Genomic DNA, 22,033 nt, shown 5'->3' with positions numbered 1-22,033 from the left:
TCATACTTCTGATGTTTGGTGTTGAATGAGACGACACGGGGTTTCAGATTAGAAAGACTTGAGCTCTTAGTTCCAGTTTATTGCAATCAATGGTATTCTAGACAGAGAGCAGGGACCAGTCTCAATCCTCTGAACATTCGTATTTGTGCTCTTGCAATGCACTGTCTCCTGAAGTACAGCACAGAGGAAAGGCTTATCCAAACTATATAACATCTTAGGCTTTCCCAACCCTATTACAGTCCAGCGCTCAGCCACACACAAACAACCCAAACAGTCAGAAAGCCAGTAACTATCAGGTTAAGATGAAGAAGAGGTTACATGGTACGTAAGATAATACTTTGTAAACAATATATTGTTCCAGAATGTGTTTTTATGGTGTGAGATGTCAACAGAAGAAACATAATTCCATGATGTCAATGCTGACAGTCACACACAGAGCGCCTCCATTTTCTAGACATCTACACACACACCATAAATACACACAGTGTTGTCTATGTAGGAAGACTTGGATGGGAATGTTGGCTGACAGATCTACAAATCCAGTGACAAGCCTGACGTGTGGATGAACGTGTCATAACAAACAGTAGGTCATTCATTCCAGTTTCAGGTGACTTGTTCAAATAGTCATTTCAGTTGTCAGGCCAATCGTTGCCCATTCCAGAAAAATGTATGAACCAAACTGAAGGGTCACAACTATGCAGATTGATCAACTTCCATTCACCAGAAAATGGTTTGCTTATAAGAACCTTGGACACCAGAGTGAATCCATATTCAGAGACACAGAGGCAGGGCTAGCTTTGTTCAATGGCTTTTGTGAGGAACACATTTGTGCAATACAGTCTAGTTAGCCATGACCACCAAGTCATGTGCCCACTAGGAGAGAAAATAAAGAAAAAAAACATGAATAAGATCCATTAGTCCAGTGGTTCCCAATCATTTGCGGTTACTATAGCAACAGCTGAATTTTGCTCTGCACAGAGTACCCCCCTCATGTACTTTTTACCAGTAAGCCTATGGTCTCATTAAATATTCTCAAGTACCCCCCTGTGGATCGACCAAGTACCCCCAGGGGTCCTAGTAACCCTGGTTGGGAACCACTGTTAGTTTATCTGCTGGGTCAACTCTGCCAAATCAGACACCACACGGGGTCAGACAGAGCCAATCAACAGCCTCCAGTTTTCACCAGGTGTCAATCCAACTTACAAAAAACAAATTGTTACAGACTTTGGGTCAACTCTCCAGCAAACTTTGGAATGATATATAAAAAAATAATCTGCCTCCAATCACAAAATCTAGGCACAGAAAAAGTACAAAGTGTAAAGAGGCTACTTATGAAGGGAAACAGATTAAATAAAACTGTATTTACATTAAAAGGCGAAGTACCAGATAAAGTTTACATATACCGCTTTTTTTCCAGTGTTTCTAGTGTTGACAAATATATAAAATAGTTTTCAAAAAAGCATAAAGTCAAGTGGTCCATAATGAAAATAAAAATGTTCTCCATTGGTCACTTGAGGATGATATATCCCATTGGAAAGGTTCAGTACATTATCATCATACTCGTGATAATATGAAGGAACAGTAGTGTGTCCGTGTGTGTGTGTGCTGCTGTGATAGTTGACGTCATAGCTCTTATAATAATGAGAGAGGTTGAGGGATGACAACACTAGTTGTGTGGACACGTTTCCTCACTGGCTAAAGAGCGTCCCCCTTGTTCTGTGCGCTCCTCCGTTTGCCTCTTTCAATGTCATCCTTCTTTCCTTTCCCCTCCATCTCACCAGTCTCACATCTAGTTTGGGTAATGACCCGTTCCATTTGTTCTTCCCCACTTTCATTCTCATCTGTGACTAGGGTGAGAGTGTTCTCTCCATCCTCCTCCTCCTCCTCCTCCTCCTCTCTCTCTTCCAGGCCATCCCTTTGTGCTCTCCCACACGGCCCGCTCTTTCTCAGCGGCTGGGGGGGAGCATGGTACTGAGAATGTCTATGAGGTTGTCCAGACCCCACAGGTAGCCATCCTCGCAGTTGCCCTCAATCCAGGGGGTCCGGTGGTCCAAGGTGAGGGGGGCAGGCAGGGGCACCGTTTTCCCAAAGTCTATCATCCACACACGGGCCTGGCCTGACGCATCGTGCACAAACAGCAGGGAGCTGCCCACCACCTGGGAGAAAACAGGACATTTGAGTTCAGTCTGTCAGTGAGAGTGTTCGTTTGTGATTTAAAGCTGCACTACGCAGAAATCGCTCCGCCATGTCCTGGTTATTAAAATTCTAATAGTTCGCTTAATTTGGAAGACACATTTCAGTTGAATGCATTCAGTTGTACAACTAACTAGGTATCTGGCCTTTCCCTTAATTCATTTCAGTTTGTGAGACAAAACAAGCATGTATAGTGTAGAGAATCATTGTAGCATCTAAACCACTGAAATATATTGTCTATTACCAAAAAAATATTGTATTTTATGCTGGTGTACAAAACTGAAAGTAAAAACGAAATGTAAGAATGGGACGCATCGAAATTGTGCACATAGAACAGATCTACCGCTTCTTAGACTTGCTTTCAATGAGGATGACAGATCTATAACTATTTCTATTTCAATTTGGTCCAGCAGCCCAAAAAGTTACATATTGCAGGTTTAATAAGGAATTTGAATCATGTTCATATCAATCACATTTAATCATAATCCAGCAAACAGGTTTGTTGAGGGAAAGTACTCATGCCAAACTTTACTATAAATATTGTCTTCATTTACCACTAGTAAGTAAAGCAGAGTACTATGGGTACAGAGAAGTGGGAAGTAGTATAGGATGTGAGTGAGTGTGTGGGTTACCTCATGTGTTCTGAAGAACTGTGACTTCTCCAGCACAGATCGCAGCTCCTCCAGACGTTGCAGGTAGACTTTCTACCAGAGAGAGAACGGGAGACAAACAGTCAAATAGACATTCAATCTGAAGGGACTGAGTAGGTCCCCCTAGAACTCAAGTTCCCTAGAAACACGTACCAGGATCTGAATGTTCCCATCAACAAAATCTCCCAGGGCCTGCATGACCTGCTCCCGGTGTTTGGTCTTCTTAAAGTTGGTGTTGCACGTCCCATCCGCTCTCTGCAGACAACAAAATACACACAAGTTAAATTATTATTAGTTTTTTTAGTGAAGTAAGCTTTATGTGACATCTTTTTGAGTGCTGACCCATCACACCCATTTCCTTGTCTCATTGTTAATTTATTTTGCCCATAAGTTTGAAACACTAAAAATAATTTCTCAATCCCCTCATTTAGACCCCGAGTTGAACCCAGTGGGCCCCCTGACCTTGATGCCCTCGATGCGGAAGCCCAGGGTGGCAGTGGAGCTGAGGGTCTCTCTCCACTGCATGTATCTGGGCTTCAGGATGCCTTGTTGGGCCCTCTCCTGATCTGTAGGGGCCCCAGGGTCCACGGCCACCATCTTCTCATACATGTCCCTACGGAGCCGTGGACGCTCCCTGGCCTTCAGTAGCTCCTCCGCCAGGTAAGTCCTGATTGGACAGGGAAAAACCGGGTTAGTGAGCCAGTTCATCATCTAACAGCGGAGTTATCTAACAATAGTAATCTCCTCTCCAGCATTGGTCCTGGAGAGCCTCACCTGCTGCCCATCTTGCAATCCATGATGGAGGGAGAGTCAAAGTCAGCCAGGAGGTCGTCCATTAGGTTGTAGTCCTGTTCGTCCCTCTGAACCACGCCGTAGTAGCCAGGGACATAGGGCCGCAGAATGTCCCCCATCAGCTTCGACAGGCACAGCTGCTCACACTCACAGTAGCGCTTCAACAAACGCCCATACTCCCCCGCCTGGAAGTTACCTACGAGACAGAGGGAGGGGACAAGTGAGTGACAGAGGAAAAGAAAGTGAGAAATACAGAGAGAGAGAGAGAGAGAGAGACCACTAGAGAGAAAGAGAGAGAGCGAGCTAGAGCACTAGAGAGAGAGTGTGAAAGGGAGTGGTGTATACCTGCATGCCCGGCGAGCTGCACCCAGGGATAACGCTTGTTCAAGGACACGAAGGGAGACCAGTGCACCATAGTTTTCAGCTTCTGCCATTGCTTGGTCTGGGAAGGAGAGAAGCAACAAAATGGTCATATGGTCATTCCGACTCATTCTTACTTGGCCACAGCAGAAAACTGGATAGAAATGTTGCATCAGTGGGTAAGACCATTTGAGGTTGATCTAAAAGGACACACACACACACACAACCGGAGGCACGGAGTGAGGTCCCAGCTCGTGTGAGCCAAGGCCAGGTACCCCCCCCATTCAAAAACATTGACCAGAAACGTCACACTGGTTCCGCGGTAACAAAAATATAACGTTCCTGGCCTACACAGGAACACTATGTGCGAGTTTGATTGAGTAAGTGTGTGAGTCTGCGGGTGTGTGTGTGTAGTTAGTTTATCTTTATTGGAAAAACATAGCAAGGTCACTATGCAAGAGAGTTTGACGCAAGCAAGCAGAGAGGAGAACACACACCATCGATTGCACACACACACCATCGATTGCACACACACACCACTGATTAGGAAATGATACTATGTGTGGGAAATCACTGGAAGGAGACAGAGAGAGAGATAGGGACAGAGAGACAAGGAGAGAGCAAAGGTAGGGCATAGACAAAACGTTTGAGGGAAAAAAAAAAGAGAGGAGAAAGAAGATGGGAGGCAGAGGTCATCATAGAGGTAATTGAGTGGAAGGACAGGGCGTCATAAACCCATATTTTATGATCATTTACAACCCTCTGACTGCTAAAGAACACATGCCCCACTACACTCCAGCCCAGTACAACCAACCAACCCCAGCCAATGTTTGTCTGTCTGCCTCCTCCGCACCCACACATTCTTTACACTGGACTGCTGAAATGTTGTGCTGAATACAGAGCGAGGGAAGAGGAGAAACACAGGCCAGAGGCCGTATTCATTAAATATCTGAGCAGCAGTGCTGATCTAGGATCTGTCCATATAATCGTATTCATTATTAAAATCGGAGACGCTTTGTGGATACGGCCCCTGAAGTTGTGCTGAATACATGGTGAAGAACAGAGACAGCGCAGGCTAGTAGTTTGAGTCCCGGGTCAATGTCAACAGAGACTTCCGAGCTCTAAAAGCTCTTTACCAGCTTAACCCTGACCTCAGAGCAGAAACACACAAAAGTGTACAGTCATCCACACACATACCTGCCATACTGAAAACATTGCAAAATGAAGACAAAGCCCAGAAGGAAAAGTGCAAAGAGGCAGAGATCAATGTGACAGGTGAACGATGAGCTAGCTCCACGGTGGCACAGCACTAATCTGCAGGGGGGAATCCAGCTAAGTCAACCACTTTATCATTCTCTCCTTCTGTCCCTCTCGGAGCTGAGCATTGGGTGCTGGGTGTCACTACAGGGGGTCCGGAGAGGAACGGGTCATCAAAGCAGGGCTATACCCCCCTAAATGGCTCTTTTACTCCTCTCATCCACTCGTTTATCTCCCACTCGCTCTCTCTCCAGCAGTTCAGGCCAGACAGTTTAATGAATGGCCCGGGGGGGGGGCATGTAACTCAGTCCCCTCTATTCGATTTCACCGCCTCCTCCCACCTCCATTATTACCTGACCTGAATGACCCCGGAGAGAATAATCTGCCTTTCCTTCTCTTTTTACTTCTCCTTTTCCCTTCCTCAAAGTATTACTCCCTTTCTCCTGCCTTCACTCACTGCTTCCCGCTGTTGTTATCCTAATCCTGCTCTATTTTCCTCCTGCTCCTCCACTACAAAACAGCAGAGCTCTGTTGTTATCCTAATCCCGCTCTATTTTCCTCCTGCTCCTCCACTACAAAACAGCAGAGCTCTGTTGTTATCCTAATCCCGCTCTATTTTCCTCCTGCTCCTCCACTACAAGACAGCAGGGCTCTGTTGTTATCCTAATCCCGCTCTATTTTCCTCCTGCTCCTCCACTACAAAACAGCAGAGCTCTGTTGTTATCCTAATCCCGCTCTATTTTCCTCCTGCTCCTCCACTACAAAACAGCAGAGCTCTGTTGTTATCCTAATCCCGCTCTATTTTCCTCCTGCTCCTCCACTACAAAACAGCAGAGCTCTGTTGTTATCCTAATCCCGCTCTATTTTCCTCCTGCTCCTCCACTACAAAACAGCAGAGCTCTGTCCCTCTGCCGCCTCCCTCTATCCTTACCCCAGTCTTTTCTTCCCTTCATTCTACACTACGTTCTTGGAATGTGTCTTGACCCCTGTCATAATGACAGCAGCCATGAAACACACACACACACACACATTATCAGTAGTGACATTCTGGACGTCAGTGTTGGCCGCAAGAGGAACACAAAAGCTCTGTTCTGACCACGAGGTCAAGAACTAAAGGTCGTGAAGCTGTGACCCTACTGACCTACAGCCCTAGTGTCTATTCTGACAGCAGCCGTCATCATAAATCTCCCTGGCTTACCACCGCCTTAGCCCAGATAGAGACAACGCAAACGTCAACTCAGAGAACCTTACTAAAACACCCACGTCAAAAACAGCTTTTCATAATAAAGACAGATCCTAGGTGTTAAACCTGCTCAAATAAATATACAATCATCAAATTGTGTGTTGAACTTTAATGGACCCAATACACACCTGACCCAGCCGACAGACACACAAAGACAACTCTCCTTCTACCTGTCCATACTAGCTAATGCCAAAGCAGCTAGATAATCCTTCTACAGACAGAAACCAACACCTGCCCAGACCTGCCTCAACTGGAGAGGACAGGGTTTGTAGCAGCACTTCCACACATACCTGTGTGGATCAGCACAGAGAGAGGAGATACGGTGTACCTGCCCACCTCGTACCTAATCCTAGAGAGAAACACAGCCTTACATACTGGATGTACACCAGGGGCACGTTCAGCAGGACGCAACGTTTTGGAACGTTCAGTTAGCAATGCGCTATGTAGAACAAACATGCCTCTCTGACTAGTACAATAAGGAATCACGTCGGCTCTATTTGTGGCATTTCTATCTGCAACGTTCAATGTGGCCCTACATCCCAGCCCACAAGGACAGTCTTCACCTGTCCACACCTAAGGTTATTATATCTATGACTAGAAGACTATTGTTATCGGACTTCAACTCCTCGCTATACTATACTTAAGCAATAAAGACGGAGGGCGTGTGGTATACAGCCAATAGGCATGACGTAATGCAGATGGCATATACCACAAACCCCCGAGGTGCCTTATTGATATTATAGACTGGTTACCAATGTAATTAGAAGAGTAAAAATACAATTGTGTCATACCAGAGGTATACGAGCTGATATACCACGGCTTTCAGCCAATCATTCAGGGCTCACACCACACAGTTTATATTGTATGTAAACCTGTCCTCACCTGTTGGCATCCAGCTCCAATCTCAACTCTTCCCAACAGCATATCTAATCTAGTATGTCTAATCTGTTTGTCTCATCTCTTACCTGGCAGACGGAGCAGTAGTGGAGCAGCAGACCGGCGCTGACACAGGCACACACAGACACAGAGGGGAGGTGAGAGTGTAGCCAGTCCCACACACTCCGCGCCATCAGTACAGGTTCTCCAAACGAGACCGCCACGAGCATCCGGCGCTCCATCAGACTGTCCCTCAGTTAGCCTAGGGGGGTTAGCATTTAGCCTTGCCCCTCTGTATGTCCCTGTTAGACTAGCGTGAGCATTTAGCCCTACCTATGACTGTTAGAAGGGCTGTAGCTCAATGCTACAGAGGCCATCTGTCCCTCAGTTAGCCCTGCAGCATTCGCAGTCAGCCAATGCAATTGCCTGGCTTTGTTAACTTGTGTTGTCTGGTAAACATCCCCTCTCGTGTGAGGTTACATTATAATCCCTCTCCTACTGAGCCCTCCCCCCCTGCCTTCTCTTTAACACCAACTGATCTCTGTCCTCTCTGCAGCATTTTGTCACTCCTCTCTTATAGTATCACCGTCTCCCTACCTGGTGTTACTTCTCCCTCCCAGGTCTCGTGCTCGCTCGTCAACTCGTCACTCTCCCTCACACTAATCCGTCACTCGGCGCTACATTTTCCCCTCTCCCCAAGTTTGGTGACCTCTGTCTCCCCTTTTATCAATTTTCCCCTCTCCATGTTTTTTTCCACACCACACCAACTGTCTTTCTGATATCAGAGTCCTCTCACAATCTGCTGTAGCAGTCTCTCTCTAATCCCCGCAATCAGCCCATCCTGGGCCTGTGTCCTCAGAAAGACAGAGTGCCCAGTGACAGGCACGTCTGTAATACCCAGAGAGAAAGGGCCTCTTCACTCTGTACTACTTTGATGACACACACTAGTCCCAGGAAATGTACTTCTGTAGTGTAGAGAGAGACAGAGCGATTCAAGATCTCTCTGTTAGAGACCCCCCCCCCCCCAGTAGTCTAGCGTATAGACAATGGCTCTCCCACACCACATGTCCCTAAAATAAATACCTTAACCAGCAGACAGCATTTTTTTCCCCCTCTGTTAACTAAACTGAAAATTAAAGGATTTCAATATATCAAAACATTTTAGACAGGCAGGCAGGCAGGCAGAAAAAATAAAAAATTGTGGGGCAAAGACAGCTTTCAAGTGTGAGTATGATGCAAAAGACATCAACCTAACGTAGCCAATTATGTTTTATGGGAGTCATCATGCTGGAGCCAAAGTGAATTACTAGATTGGATATTCAGAGGAAAACATTTCTAAATACCCCTAAGCACTAACCTCACTTTTGCTCGCTTTCTTTAAACATTTTTTGATTCAATGGAACCCAGGACTCCTTGGAAAACAGTAGCATTTGTTACAGAGTGGGCTATCCTGACTAAATAAAGACTATTTAAATCCACTAGAGTACTCTAAAACCTTTCCCCGCAGTCCTGTTTCTCTTTGTCCCTCAGAGAAACTCCTCAGACACATAAGCCCAGAGAGAAAGAGAGAGAGAAAAACAGGCATGTGGCTATTGTAAATAGCTTCTGATTTATAAAAGGGGTACGCCCTGTTTTACTGCTCACAACATCAGCGTGTCACTGCTGTAGTCTTTAAAAGATATCCTCCAGCAATTTTTTTTTTTTTTTTTTTAACTGTTGAAAAGCAATATCCCACACTAAAAGGGTCAAATAATATATCTTCAGCATATGTTTTGTAGACCACTGCAAACTTCAAGGAGTAGGGCATTGAAGGAGTTGGTCTGATGGGAATCTGTGATGTCGCGGCCTTCCCCCTTGCTTGAGGAACAACAGAGAAGCATTAGAGAACAAAAGAGAAAAGCCTCTCTCTCCACTTGTGCCATGGCATAACTGACTTGGACCACTTATTGAGATGTGCCTTTTGTTAAGTAAATCTTGGGATATCGTTTATCCACAGTAAAAAGTTGAGTAAAAGGACATCTTACTCTTAGGTGTAATGCTGCTCTTTTTCCAGGCCTCGTTTACATGTAAACCACATCCCCTTCATTCTGCTCTGGGTGGCATGAGCAGCACAGCTCAACCACAGCCCAGTTAACACACACAACAAAACAAAGTCTGACACAAATGTGTGTTTTAATGCTTGTGTGGACACTTACAAGTATGTGTAAGAGTGTTTGTGTGTGTGTGTGTGTATGCATGTTCGAGTGTGGCAACTTTGCCATCGTGACTTGCATAATGTGAGATTATCAACGAGTTGTTCTTGTGTGTGTGCGCGTATGTGGAGTATGTGCTGTACGTGTGTTGTGGGATATATTGTAGAGTGTGTGTAGGGAGGGTACTTTATCCTCCTCCACTTATTTATATTTTCCTCTGCCTTCTGTTCCACTGCCTGTGTATCAGGGGAAAACCTTGTGCTGTGCTACAAGGCTAAAGGGAGGGGGGGGGGGGGGGGGGGGGGTATTGTCAGAGAAATGAAGGGATGATGTAGGCAGAAAGAGACTATGAAAAGATGTCAAAAGTAATGTGTTATATTTAAGAAGTTACGTTCAAAATACAGACCAGAGAGAAAAAAAAAAGAAAAAAAAGAAAGAGAAACAGCACCATATATGGCAATGATGTCGCCTAGCAACACAACTGCCTGCAGCCCAATTTTCCATGACACTCTGATGGCATCAGAGTGTGTAGTGTCTGAGTGTGTGCCTTCAACTCTAAATATGCAGTGTGAGCAGGCGAGTATCTACAATGTACGTCATTGAGCAAAGTGTAACAACTGGTTTGGCCACACTTTCAAAGTGTACAATTAGCCAATAACAACCAAAGCCCTAATACTATCACAACCAACACTCGCCTCAGTGCTGCCGTATCACACCAGCTAGATCCAAAATGGACATCCAGTACACTCACTATGTTCCAGATATTCAGTCATAACAGTAGTGTGGGAGGGACGTATAACATGGGAACTGCTGACATGCCCTCTCATCCAGACTAAATTCAAACATTAACATGACACACACACACACAGATATGGAAATATCTGGACTCACAGAAGATAAAGCAAATTAGAGAAAGCAAATGAGGGAGGAAAAGAGAGCGACAAAGTAGGTAGAAAGAGAGCTATGGCTAAGTATCGGAATTCAGGATGTTTGGGTACATTATTTTTAAGGCTCACTCTCTCCACACATTGACTCACACACACACACAGTATAGAAACCCACTGGAGCACACACACAATGTGAGAGTGAGTCACTCACAGCAATGTCATCTAAATAGGTCAGTCATTATGTGTTATTTGGAAGACCATCTCCCTTTCAGAGACATGAAGAAAAGAAGACTGAACATATGTTCTCCTGAAGTAGTTTCTCTCATAAAACACATTGATTACAACAACTATGCACTCCGAGAGAGAGAAAGTAACAGGGAGAGAGAAAGTATGCGTGCTGGTGAAATGTAACATGTATACATTCTAGTATTTCCACACAGTGGTGACTTCCAGGATTCACACCATTCTTGTTCAGGGAGAGAGCTTGCCCGCGTTTCAATTGGTCCATTTCTAGGAAAGACATCCTGTTTTTGAGCTCATGTCATTCCAAGCATTTCTGGTCAGGGCGCATCAAAGGCCTCTGACTGGGGTGGGAAACATACCACTGTAAAAAGGTTAGAGCTGGTTCGTACACGGGTCAAAACAAGAACATCTTGGGGTTCAGCAAATGACCCCGTGTTTATCAAGACGAGCTCATTAGTGACAATCTCAGCTAAGGGTCATAGTGGTGGGAGTCATGGGTAAAGGGTCACAGTGGTGGGAGTCATGGGTAAAGGGTCACTTAGGAGTGAAAGGGACTTCATTGATGAACCTCAAATCAAATCAAATTTTATTTGTCACATACACATGGTTAGCAGATGTTAATGTGAGTGTAGCGAAATGCTTGTGCTTCTAGTTCCGACAATGCAGTAATAACCAACAAGTAATCTAGCTAACAATTCCAAAACTACTACCTTATAGACAAGTGTAAGGGGATAAAGAATATGTACATAAAGATATATGAATGAGTGATGGTACAGAGCGGCATAGGCAAGATACAGTAGATGGTATTGAGTGCAGTATATACATATGAGATGAGTATGTAAACAAAGTGGCATAGTTAAAGTGGCTAGTGATACATGTATTACATAAAGATGCAGTAGATGATATAGAGTACAGTATATACATATACATATGAGATGAATAATGTAGGGTATGTAAACATTATATTAGGTAGCATTGTTTAAAGTGGCTAGTGATATATTTTACATCATTTCCCACCTATTTATTGGCTTAGGTGTATTATGTAAGCGACACCACAGGTTCACCTAGCTCAGCTGATTTCCACCATATTGTTTACAACCAACTGATCTATGTGTAAATACAACTGCGCTCCAAACTCCTTCAGGCTAAATATTCACCACACACCCTGTGGTAGGAGCACAAGGGCTTGGTGGCTTTGTGTGTGTGAGACGTTTGAGTTTCAGATATGTTATCTAGGAGTTGATCTGACATAGAGAATTGTGTGTGTGTGTGTGTGTGTGTGTGTGTGATTGACATGCAGTCTGTAAGTCAACAATGGAGTTGTGGTTCTGGAACATCCATTATCAGTGAATGTCTGCTCATTAGGGCATAATTTCAAATCAAAGTGCATCTCTTCTGCATAAATGGAAAAAGACTGCCTTATATCAATAGCATGAGTGCATACAGTAGGCTACAAATGTACCATGGAAGTGTGTGTACAGAAAGTAGTCTAACACCCAGAGTACACCCGGAGAAATTATTTTGTGTAGAGGTGCTGACTAACACCGTATAAACTGCAAGCTATAAAAAATAGTTTATATATAAAAACTCCCAAAAACTGATTGGGTAAACCAACAACATTTTACCCTGAAGGAGGAACAGCAATGCTGAAATGTTGGTGGTTTACCCAATCAATTACTGGGAGTTTATATCGGTGCTATGCTCTTGATTTATTCGTGTGCAGAAAGTAAACAATAGGGCTGTGTTTAAGTATGTGCCCATCCATGGCACTTCTGGCCAACATTTAGGACCGACTATAGCCAAAGAGTTTAACATAATACTAATGGGTGTTTTTGTATGTAACTTCATACAAAAGATAAACCTCTAGTCAGCACACCACCAGATTTTATGCACAAACAAATTAAGGATGACACACTCACCCCCATTCCTTCGTCTGGACTGCCCAGCATGTTGCAAATGCCTGGGGACAGGCTGGACTCGATGTCGCTGCCGGTGAAGTCATCCTCGGACTCCTCAAACGACGAGGCGGAGGATACGCAGCCGGCGGAGGACGAGTTGGAGAGCTTTCGGCGAAAGCGCATCAGCGCCGGGGAGCCTCCACAGCCACTGTCCGAGCAGGGGGACTCATCATCGGCGTTTAGATCCAGGGATGATCCACCGACTCCGAGTTCCATGGTCCTTGGGTCTAGTGTTTCCTGAGTCCGACTGGGGCTTGGATCTCTGGTTATAATAAGCTTTGGGATAGTACCAGGGAAACGTTGGCTACCTAGTGGACTTTGGACCTGTCCGTGTGGCTGTTTTGGAGAGTTAGTCGAGGGGTCCTCCTGGATCCCCGACTCAACCGGACAACCGCTTTGTTCATTTTTCCTGACAGCTTCGGGCTCACAAGAAGCAGCGAGAAAGTTCGATTTGGTCATTTCTAACTCTGTGTGTGGTATATCATACCCGATCGGTTCTGACACGCCACTTGTCAGAGGTTCGTCCAAACGCAAGCTCAGTGATGCCAGGGTCAGTTTTAAATTATCCTCTCCAGATATGCGCCAATGGACTGAACCATCCGGTGGTACAGCCCCCGATATCGCCCTGACCTCCGAGGCAACCCCATCCTGTTTATCAAATCCGAACGGCTTGTTTTCCATGGCCCAAGCCGGGGCATTCCAGACATGATCCTCCCCAGTTGTTTCTGGGCTGCTGCGCTGCGTAACCACGCAGCGGGTTCTTTCGAATCCTCTGGCCAGCGTATCCAAGCCTTTCGAATCGAAGGAAGAGTCGGCCGCTCCCTTGCTCACAGCGTCACTGTCGAGAGCCTGAATATTTTCATAATGAATTCGAGATGGGTATTCGGCGACCGGGGTGGTGTAGTCCACTACCTCCGACTCTGTCTGGCCTCTAATCAACTTTCCTCTCCCGTGACCACGAAGGGTTTCCGAATCTCCAGATCCTATTACAAGCCCTACCTCCGGTTGACCTGTGCCTGGCGAAGGCAACTGCTTCGTTTTCATCAGATTCCTGTAAAACCGGTCACCCCTTCGCTCCACGCTGGTAAATCTGCAGATAGGGAGTCGTTTGGCTGTCTCAGTTGGTTTCCAGTACGAGAGACCAGAACGCGTTTGACCCATTCTGTACACGGTAGTAGTAGCGCACAAGTCACACCTTCCCGAGATGTTTTCAATTTGAAACAATTCTCACTGTGCTACAAAGTAACACATGAGTCACGTGCTCCACTCATTGTTGCCAATGGTAAATGACAATTATAGGAAAATGTTGATGAAAGTGTTTGAATATTCCATATCTGCAAGAAAAAACAAACAGTTTTAGAATATTTTGCCAAAACACTTCACATAAGATACTGTACTGCTTTCCATTTGGTCTTATCTATGTCATATTGCAATAAACAACTTTAAAACAAGCTCATAAAAAAAAAGGTACAAGGTGCACATTTTTGCTTTCATTAAAAGAGATGTGAAATTGATGTTCGGTGTGAAATTGATGTTCGGTGTGAAGGGTGAACATGTCAATATGGTACAAAAACAGGAAAACTTTATTTTTTTGTGCCATTTGAGGCCAATAACTTGAGCTATATTGCTTTGCTCATGTTTTTGTATTTAGTATTTATTATGGATGGGGGCGGCAGGTAGCCTAGTGGTTGGAGCGTTGGGCCAGTAACCGTTAAGGTTGCTGGATCGAATCCCCAAGATGGGAGAAGGTAAAGAAAATCTGTAGTTCTTCTCCTGAACTAGGCTGTTAACCCACTGTACCCCGGTAGGCCCTCATTGTAAATAAGAATTTGTTCTTAACTGACCTACCCCATTAGCTGCTGCTAAGGCATTAGCTACTCTTCCTGGGGTCCAGCAAAATTAAGGCAGTTACACAATGCAGCACTCCATCACTCTCCTTGGTCAAATAGCCCTTACACAGTCTGGAGGTGTTTTGGGTCATTGTTCTGTTGGAGGAAAAAATTATATCCCATCTGGTTTGCGCTTAGTAGGACTGGCATATCTCTGCAGAATGCTGTGGTAGCCATGCTAGTTAAGTGTGCCTTGAATTCTAAATAAATCACTGACAGTGTCCCCAACAAAGCACTCCCACACCTCCTCCTCCATGCTTCATGGTGGGAACCATACATGCAGAGATCAACCTACTCTGTGTCTCAAAAAAGACACGATGGTTGGAACCGAAAATCTCAAATTTGGACTCATCAGATCAAAGGACAGATTTCCACCAGTTCAATGTCCATTGTTTGTGTTTCTTGGCCCAAGCAAGTCTCTTCTTCTTATTGGTGTCCTTTAGTAGTGGTTTGTGGCCATGAAGGCCTGATTCATGCAGTCTCCTCTGAACAGTTGATGTTGAGATGTGTCTGTTACTTGAACTCCGTGAAGCATTTATTTGGGCTGCAATCTGAGGCTGGTAACTCTAATGAACTTATCCTTTGCAGCAGAGGTAACTCTGGGTCTTCCTTTCCTGTGGCGGTCCTCATGAGAGCCAGTTTCATCATAGCGCTTGATGGTTTTTGCAACTGCACTTGAAGAAACTTTCAAAGTTCTTGAAATTTTCTGGATTGATTGAGCTTCATGTCTCAAAGTACATAATTACTTTAAGAGAGTGTTAATGTATTGTCCCCAGCACAAGGTGCACCTGTGTAATGATCATGCTGTTTAATCAGATTCTTGATATGCCACGCCTGTCAGGTGTGGGATGTAAACACATTTGTGCACAACATTGAGAAATAAGCTTTTTGTGCATATAGAACATTTGTGGGATCTTTTATTTCAGCTCATGAACCCAACACTTTGCATGTTTCTAAGCACCAAGAATTTCTAAGCAAACAGCTGGAGGCAGGGCTTTCTCATATAGAGCTCCATTTTTATGGAATGGTCTGCCTACCCATGTGAGAGACGCAAACTCGGTCTCAACCTTTAAGTCTTTACTGAAGACTCATCTCTTCAGCGGGTCATATGATTGAGTGTAGTCTGGCCCAGGAGCGAAGGTGAACGGAAATGCTCTGGAGCAACAAACCGCCCTTGCTGTCTCTGCCTGGCCGGTTCCCCTCTCTCCACTGGGATTCTCTGCCTCTAACCCTGTTACAGGGGCTGAGTCACTGGCTTACTAGGGCTCTTTCATACCGTCCCTAGGAGGGGTGCGCCACTTGAGTGGGTTGAGTCACTGATGTGATCTTCCTGTCTGGGTTGGCGCCCCCCCTTGGGTTGTGCCGTGGCGGAGATCTTTGAGGCTATACTCTGCCTTGTCTCAGGATGGTAAGTTGGTGGTTGAAGATATCCCTCTAGTCGTGTGGGGGCTGTGCTTTGGCAAAGTGGGTGGGGTTATATCCTTCCTGTTTGGCCCTGTCCGGGGGTGTCCTCGGGTTGGGGCCACAGTGTCTCCTGACCCCTCCTGTCTCAGCCTCCAGTATTTATGCTGCAGTAGTTTGTGTCGGGGGGCTAGGGTCAGTTTGTTATATCTGGAGTACTTCTCCTGTCCTATCTGGTGTCCTGTGTGAATTAAAGTATAACTAATTCTCTCTTTCTTTCTCTCTCTCTCTGAGGACCTGAGCCCTAGGACCATGCCTCAGGACTACCTGACATGATGACTCCTTGCTGTCCCCAGTCCACCTGGCCGTGCTGGTGCTCCAGTTTCAACTGTTCTGTCTGTGATTATTATTATTTGACCATGCTGGTCATTTATGAACATTTGAACTACTTGGCCATATTCTGTTATAATCTCCACCCGGCACAGCCAGAAGAGGACTGGCCACCCCACATAGCCTGGTTCCTCTCTAGGTTTCTTCCTAGGTTTTGGCCTTTCTAGGGAGTTTTTCCTAGCCACCGTGCTTCTCCACCTGCATTGCTTGCTGTATGGGGTTTTAGGCTGGGTTTCTGTACAGCACTTTGAGATATCAGCTGATGTACGAAGGTCTATATAAATACATTTGATTTGATGTTGTGTTTACATTTTGTTCAGTATAGTATCTCTGCCTAGAGGATCTCCTGGAATACAAGCTTAATTGGCTTCAGCAAGGCCACAGGAGCCAGGCCCACGTTGATGTGACTTCACTTCATCTAGATTGATCTATCTGACGACTTTCGTAAGCAGCATCAGGAACCTAATTAGGCAGCTGTAGCTAATATCACCTTCTACCAAAGATGGAAAAGGAAGCGAGACATCCCACTGTTTTTCAATGGAAGTCAATGAACTAAGCAGAACTAATCACATTCGTTTTTAATGGGAGAGCCACCCTGTTAAGTAGACCAGAACTTACCATTTTGTACAGTGGTAAATGGCCTGAGTGAACTATCTTAAATTATCCACCATCGTTGCTTCTACAATGCTGTCCACATTTCTGCTGCCCCTCCAGTAAACCTAACGGAGCAGGCGTAAAAAATGGCGTTTCTCTCTTTCTGGTCCTCACTTAAACATTTTAGGCAGGTTCTCTTCTGCACTGTTCAACCAATCCAGTAGATTTGGAGCAGGAGTTAAGTTGGATTGTCGCCTTGTTGATGTCCAAAAGTGGAAGTCACGTCACAGGCTCTCTTTCGATTTCACATGAAAACTGGACGCATCCGGTTTTTGTGGCCCTTCGGTGTTGCAATGTCACAATACATAGCATAATAAAGCTGTAAACCATTAGTCTATAAGGAAGATCTGAGGGGGTTTTCACTGTTCCATGTATTTTCTTTAACATGAAAAGCTTCTAAGTGGAAGTTAATGAGATGAAACAACAATGCAGACAGGCAAAGACGACATGTCAATTTCCCCTAGCATCAAATCAGCAGAGAGAGTGAAGTAGTAGTTTGCGTCACACCGAATCTAAGTTTGCGTCACACCGAATCCCCTACAGTAGGGATGGGCAATCTTGATGGGGGGGGGGGGGACCACAAAGAAACCGAACTCATCCTTTGCCCATCCCTGCCCTACATAATAGACAGAATCTAGGACATTGGAAGGAGGTCAGTTCAGTTTCTATTTTGGGACTCGTTGTAACACTGATGTGTCTTTTACCACACATTGTAATAGGGAAATGTAATATGACTGAAGTTCATATTTGGTTTGTAGTGATCAACACAATGTTTAGCATATTTGGAGTTTCTGTTAATCACCATTTCCAGTGTTCTGTTTGTGACACTCAAGATGCGGATTGATGGTCACTAGACTTGATGCTAAAAGTTATGGATTATACTCATATCTGTTGATAGCGATAGACGCCAGACTGGAGGTACAAGGACACACGGATTATTCAATGTTGTATTGATAACATTTTGTGAACGCTGATTCTGTAGCAGTTGACAAAGTCACTGCCTTTTTGTTGACTTCCTACAAGCCTCTCGGGCTGGTGTTTGATTAATGGATCAACTGTTTGTTGCAATGTGACCTGCTGACCCAGGTTCCACAATAGAAAAGAGACCTGCGTTTTTCCACATGTGGATTTGAATAGTCCTATGCATCATGCCAAGACAATACACTGACTCATAATCATGCGGTCTGACTAGATTGTCCAGACCGAATGAGAGCAGCATGACAGTAGAAACCCTGTCAAGTCAGGAAGGAGTGCTTAGGCACAGGAAATGAGACGGGAAGGAAAATAATGGAAAGATTTGCTCATGCAACCTCCACACACACACACACACTCACAAACCACACACACACACACACAAACTGATCTGGGCATAATGAATAAGTGGCAGTGAATCACACAAGGATGACAACAACACTGCGCTGCGTTGACACACCCCTCACGGATAGGGATGTTGCAATGTCCTTTTAGGGAAACTGTTCATTCCATATTGCTGCGTGTGGAGGAAACTCCAGAGATTAACACACATCACCGATGGTGAGATAAATTTAGCAACCAAACAGCCACCACAAAATATGTATGGTCATAAAGATTAATGATGAACACAACCAGTTAGCCTAATGTAACAGGTTGAAGGTTGTAGCCACTACGCCACCTTGTTTAACAAGGTGAGGTCCTCGGATAAATGTATATACTACTAAACATTAACAAAACACAGGTTCTTCACATCAGGGATGGAGCATGGAAATGATAATACATATTGCACATGTCAAACATGATCTTCAGCGCTTTCGCTCGAACATCAAGCTCTCCAATAGTTAGATTCAATAAAAATTTGAAAAGTACATAGTTGAGGAAGGAATACTCAGGAAGACCGAGAGAGGATCTGGAGGGAGAAGGGAAGTAGTACTCTCTTCACTGCCTCAGCATATGACACCTTCTGTACTACTCTGATCTTGGCAAACCTCAAACTGCCTTTCTCTCACCGGACATTTCTGATGTCCAGCACCATGGGTTAAAACACACTTATTCCATTTATACTACACCTTCCTTTGTCTCGTGCCCTCTTACATACTTCTCACATCTAGAAATATCCCTCTTACACACTGCTGCAACATGACACCTAAAACAACGTAATGGATTTGTGACAAAGCTCTCATGGGATAGCTGACACATCCTAACTTGACCTTGTCAGCTTGATTCGGCATCAAAACTCAGGACAGACAGTGTCTTCTCTGTTTTACTACCCTCTCCACCAGGTCTGCTTCACACGAAAAGGCGGGTGTCACAGACACCGGGAATCCTCCATTATTAGTTGATCCTCCTTAACGCCACCCCAGTTATCACTCCTTTCAACTGAGCCCTGCTCGGGAGAGCAAAGCAAGTCCGTTTATTTTGGCACGTGATGCGGAGCGCCTGCTCCCTCTGGAGGGAAGAAACAAAGAATCATCACGAGTCCACTTCGAGTTACTTTCACCGAGTCAACAGTCCCCACCCTCTTCATCACCCAACCTAACACCACATATGGATCAGTCAGAAGGAAAGGATCCATTCTCTCCAAAAAATCTCCCTCCCTCTGGGCCAAAAAGCATCTCTATCATCATCGGGATGAGGCTCGAACTCCGGTCTTCACCGCACCTGCCACCGCAGGTAATTCATCCTCACTCTCGTCAGGTTAAACTTCTGAGCTACCGAGTACATCCTTTTTTGGGGGTACTTACCGCCAATCTTCCACACCACACCGCTTCCCTCTACTCCTTTTCCTTCTTCCTCTCTTTCCAAAAATGTCCAAATCTCCACGCTCCTTCTGATCCTTCAGGCACTGTTGTAGCAAACTGTTCAAATAGTTATTGCGGCCATGTCACGTCAACACAAAAAGCTCGATCACCGGGCATTTATACTCAAAACCCCACACCACACTCACAGGAAGCACCTGGAACTAATTACAATTAAGTGACGCATGTCACTCTAAGATATACACACTATGATGATCACAATAAATGTTATAAGATACATATAGGTTACAGTAATTGAAACACATGAAATCCATGGTCAACTGGTATACTGATGAGCAGAGAGCCAAAGATCAATAAGAGATAGAATAGGCTACAAAGCACCATGAAAAACCAACTACTTCTCCAAAAAGCATCAGACTTTCTCCATAAACTGAAACGAAAACTCACCATCAGTCAAGTGTCTGCCAATAACCTGTTGGTTGTACAAAAGTGCCTAGCCTGGTTGTGTGATGCCAAACCAATGATGCTTCTCCTTGCTTGTTAGGCTGGGAACGTAGAGTCTTAGTGTGATATCTACTGTATCTGTATCTGGGTGTGGAAGGGATGTCAATGCGGCTTATCTGTTTGCTGTGAATGTGCAATATGGTGAGGTAAGAGCATGTGGTTAAAGTGATAGAGGAAGCACATGTCAAAATACTTGCTCACTGAACATGGAGTGTTTAAGTTGCTCTTCTTCTTCTTCTTCTTCTATGGTATTATGGCTGTCCGCAAACATATGTTAGAGGTGCATGCTGTCACCCACTGTACAGGGTAGTATACGAGATTTAAAAAAAAATGTATACTAATATTGTTCCCAAATAACTAACAAAAGACAAAGAAACAAAAGCAAAAATCAATGTACTTCTTCAGTCAAATTCAAAGGTCAACTCCGAGCCCTATAGGCTCTGGGGCCTGAAAAGGAAGAGCGTCTTTGGACAGCATTCCTTGCGATGTTTCGGCTGTGAAGTCCTGGAGACCTAATAACTTTTCAGCCGTAAATACAATTATGGCCAACTTCGTGGACTTCTTGTTGTTTTAGGCAGTACAATTAATCACGTGCAATAAATGTCACAAAATCCATCTTCACGATCAGCATGTCAGTTTACCTCAACGACACTGAATCTCCACAGGCTGCGGGGCATCCACTGCCATATCTTCAGTTTCACTAGCTCCTATTTTGCGTACCTCCTTGTAGGAGACGTGCGGTACAGCCCTGACCCTTGCCAGTTCAAACTCCTTTACCCTTAACCGGGCACTCCGGGGAATTGGGAATGTAATTTCCAGCACAATTGCAACGCCGTACATCCTCAGATTCTTCATTCCTTCGACACACACTTGATACGTGGCCATACCTTTTGCAATTTCGGCAAAACACGGCTTGGACATGAAAGCACTCACTGCATATCTCACATATCCCCGCTTCACATGTGAAGCATCTTCGTCAAACATCAATAATACCAACAGGCTTTCCCATCTTTTTCAATCCAATGCACGGTTCAGACAGCGGGCTCCAACTACTCCTGATATGTTCCTCCCTAAACCACAAGGCCTCAAAATCCAATGCGACATGAGAGATTACACCTTTTAACGATGCTCTGCTCCAAAAATCGAGACTCTCCACTTCATTTGTCGATAGTTTATAGAGCCTTAATGCCTTTTCCTTCTGCTCTTTCGGGCACAGAAGAAGTTAAAACAAAACCACTTCTGGTCTCTCTGACCAACTCCACCTTTCCTAATGCATATTTTACCATCCTTGATACTTCAAAATGGATCTCCCCAAAAAAAGCATTATTGCTAGTGAATCGTACTCCAACCAAAAACCTATGCTCATTTACAACTTTAGCCCCCTTTTGTTCCATCATATTCAATATTCCTCCACTCCAGAAACAGTCATCCTTCTCGTCCTCTAGTTGTATCTAGTGAGCATCTCCATTCTGTCCGGCCATGCTGGATCCATCTTCCTTCCGGTCCCCAAGGCTCGAGTCCTTCCGTTTAAGTTGCTCACTGCACGCCACACATTTTATGACATGGAAAGAAAGACACACCCTCAACGGATAAAGCCAAGGCCACTCTCATAATAAACTTTGCCCAAGTCATAGCCAAACAATAGCCAACGATAGGCCCTGTGTGTGATTCAGTTCAACCAAATACATATTATAGTGAGTGATATTCATGACATGTTATAAACTGAACACTGCAACAGCTCACGGAATAAGTTTCTAAAAGCAGAAGCATACATGTTTTCCTGTGTAGGCTGGAGTACTGTATTTCATCCAG

General features: G+C 44.7%; 1 protein-coding gene and 1 long non-coding RNA gene across 3 annotated transcripts; one reads left to right on the top strand and one right to left on the bottom strand.

The window, feature by feature from the left end:
• Positions 1-41: 41 nt before the first annotated feature.
• On the bottom strand, positions 42-21,783 carry LOC110503551 (inositol-trisphosphate 3-kinase C). Of its 2 annotated transcripts, XM_021581935.3 has the most exons (8): positions 20,165-21,783; positions 12,613-13,985; positions 3,981-4,077; positions 3,618-3,831; positions 3,306-3,510; positions 2,997-3,098; positions 2,826-2,897; positions 42-2,156 (listed from the first exon to the last, which is right to left on the bottom strand). In XM_021581935.3, the coding sequence occupies exons 2-8, from the start codon at positions 13,810-13,812 to the stop codon at positions 1,947-1,949; spliced, it is 2,100 nt and encodes a 699-aa protein (XP_021437610.2). In that variant the 5' UTR covers positions 13,813-13,985; positions 20,165-21,783; the 3' UTR covers positions 42-1,946. The 2 variants fall into 2 exon arrangements, with proteins under 2 accessions (XP_021437610.2, XP_021437611.1); XM_021581936.3 differs by lacking the exons at positions 12,613-13,985; positions 20,165-21,783 and adding an exon at positions 7,461-8,956.
• On the top strand, positions 12,716-17,325 carry LOC149972335 (uncharacterized). The gene is made up of 2 exons (XR_016491275.1): positions 12,716-13,735; positions 16,236-17,325. It is a non-coding gene; the product is annotated as an uncharacterized LOC149972335 (long non-coding RNA).
• Positions 21,784-22,033: the final 250 nt, after the last annotated feature.

Source organism: Oncorhynchus mykiss, chromosome 24, assembly GCF_057628025.1.
Source record: "Oncorhynchus mykiss isolate SJ-2025 chromosome 24, ASM5762802v1, whole genome shotgun sequence".
Classification (NCBI taxonomy): Eukaryota; Metazoa; Chordata; class Actinopteri; order Salmoniformes; family Salmonidae; genus Oncorhynchus; species Oncorhynchus mykiss.
The sequence above is the reverse complement of the archived record's forward strand: the minus strand, read 5'-3'. Positions and strand labels throughout refer to the sequence as shown.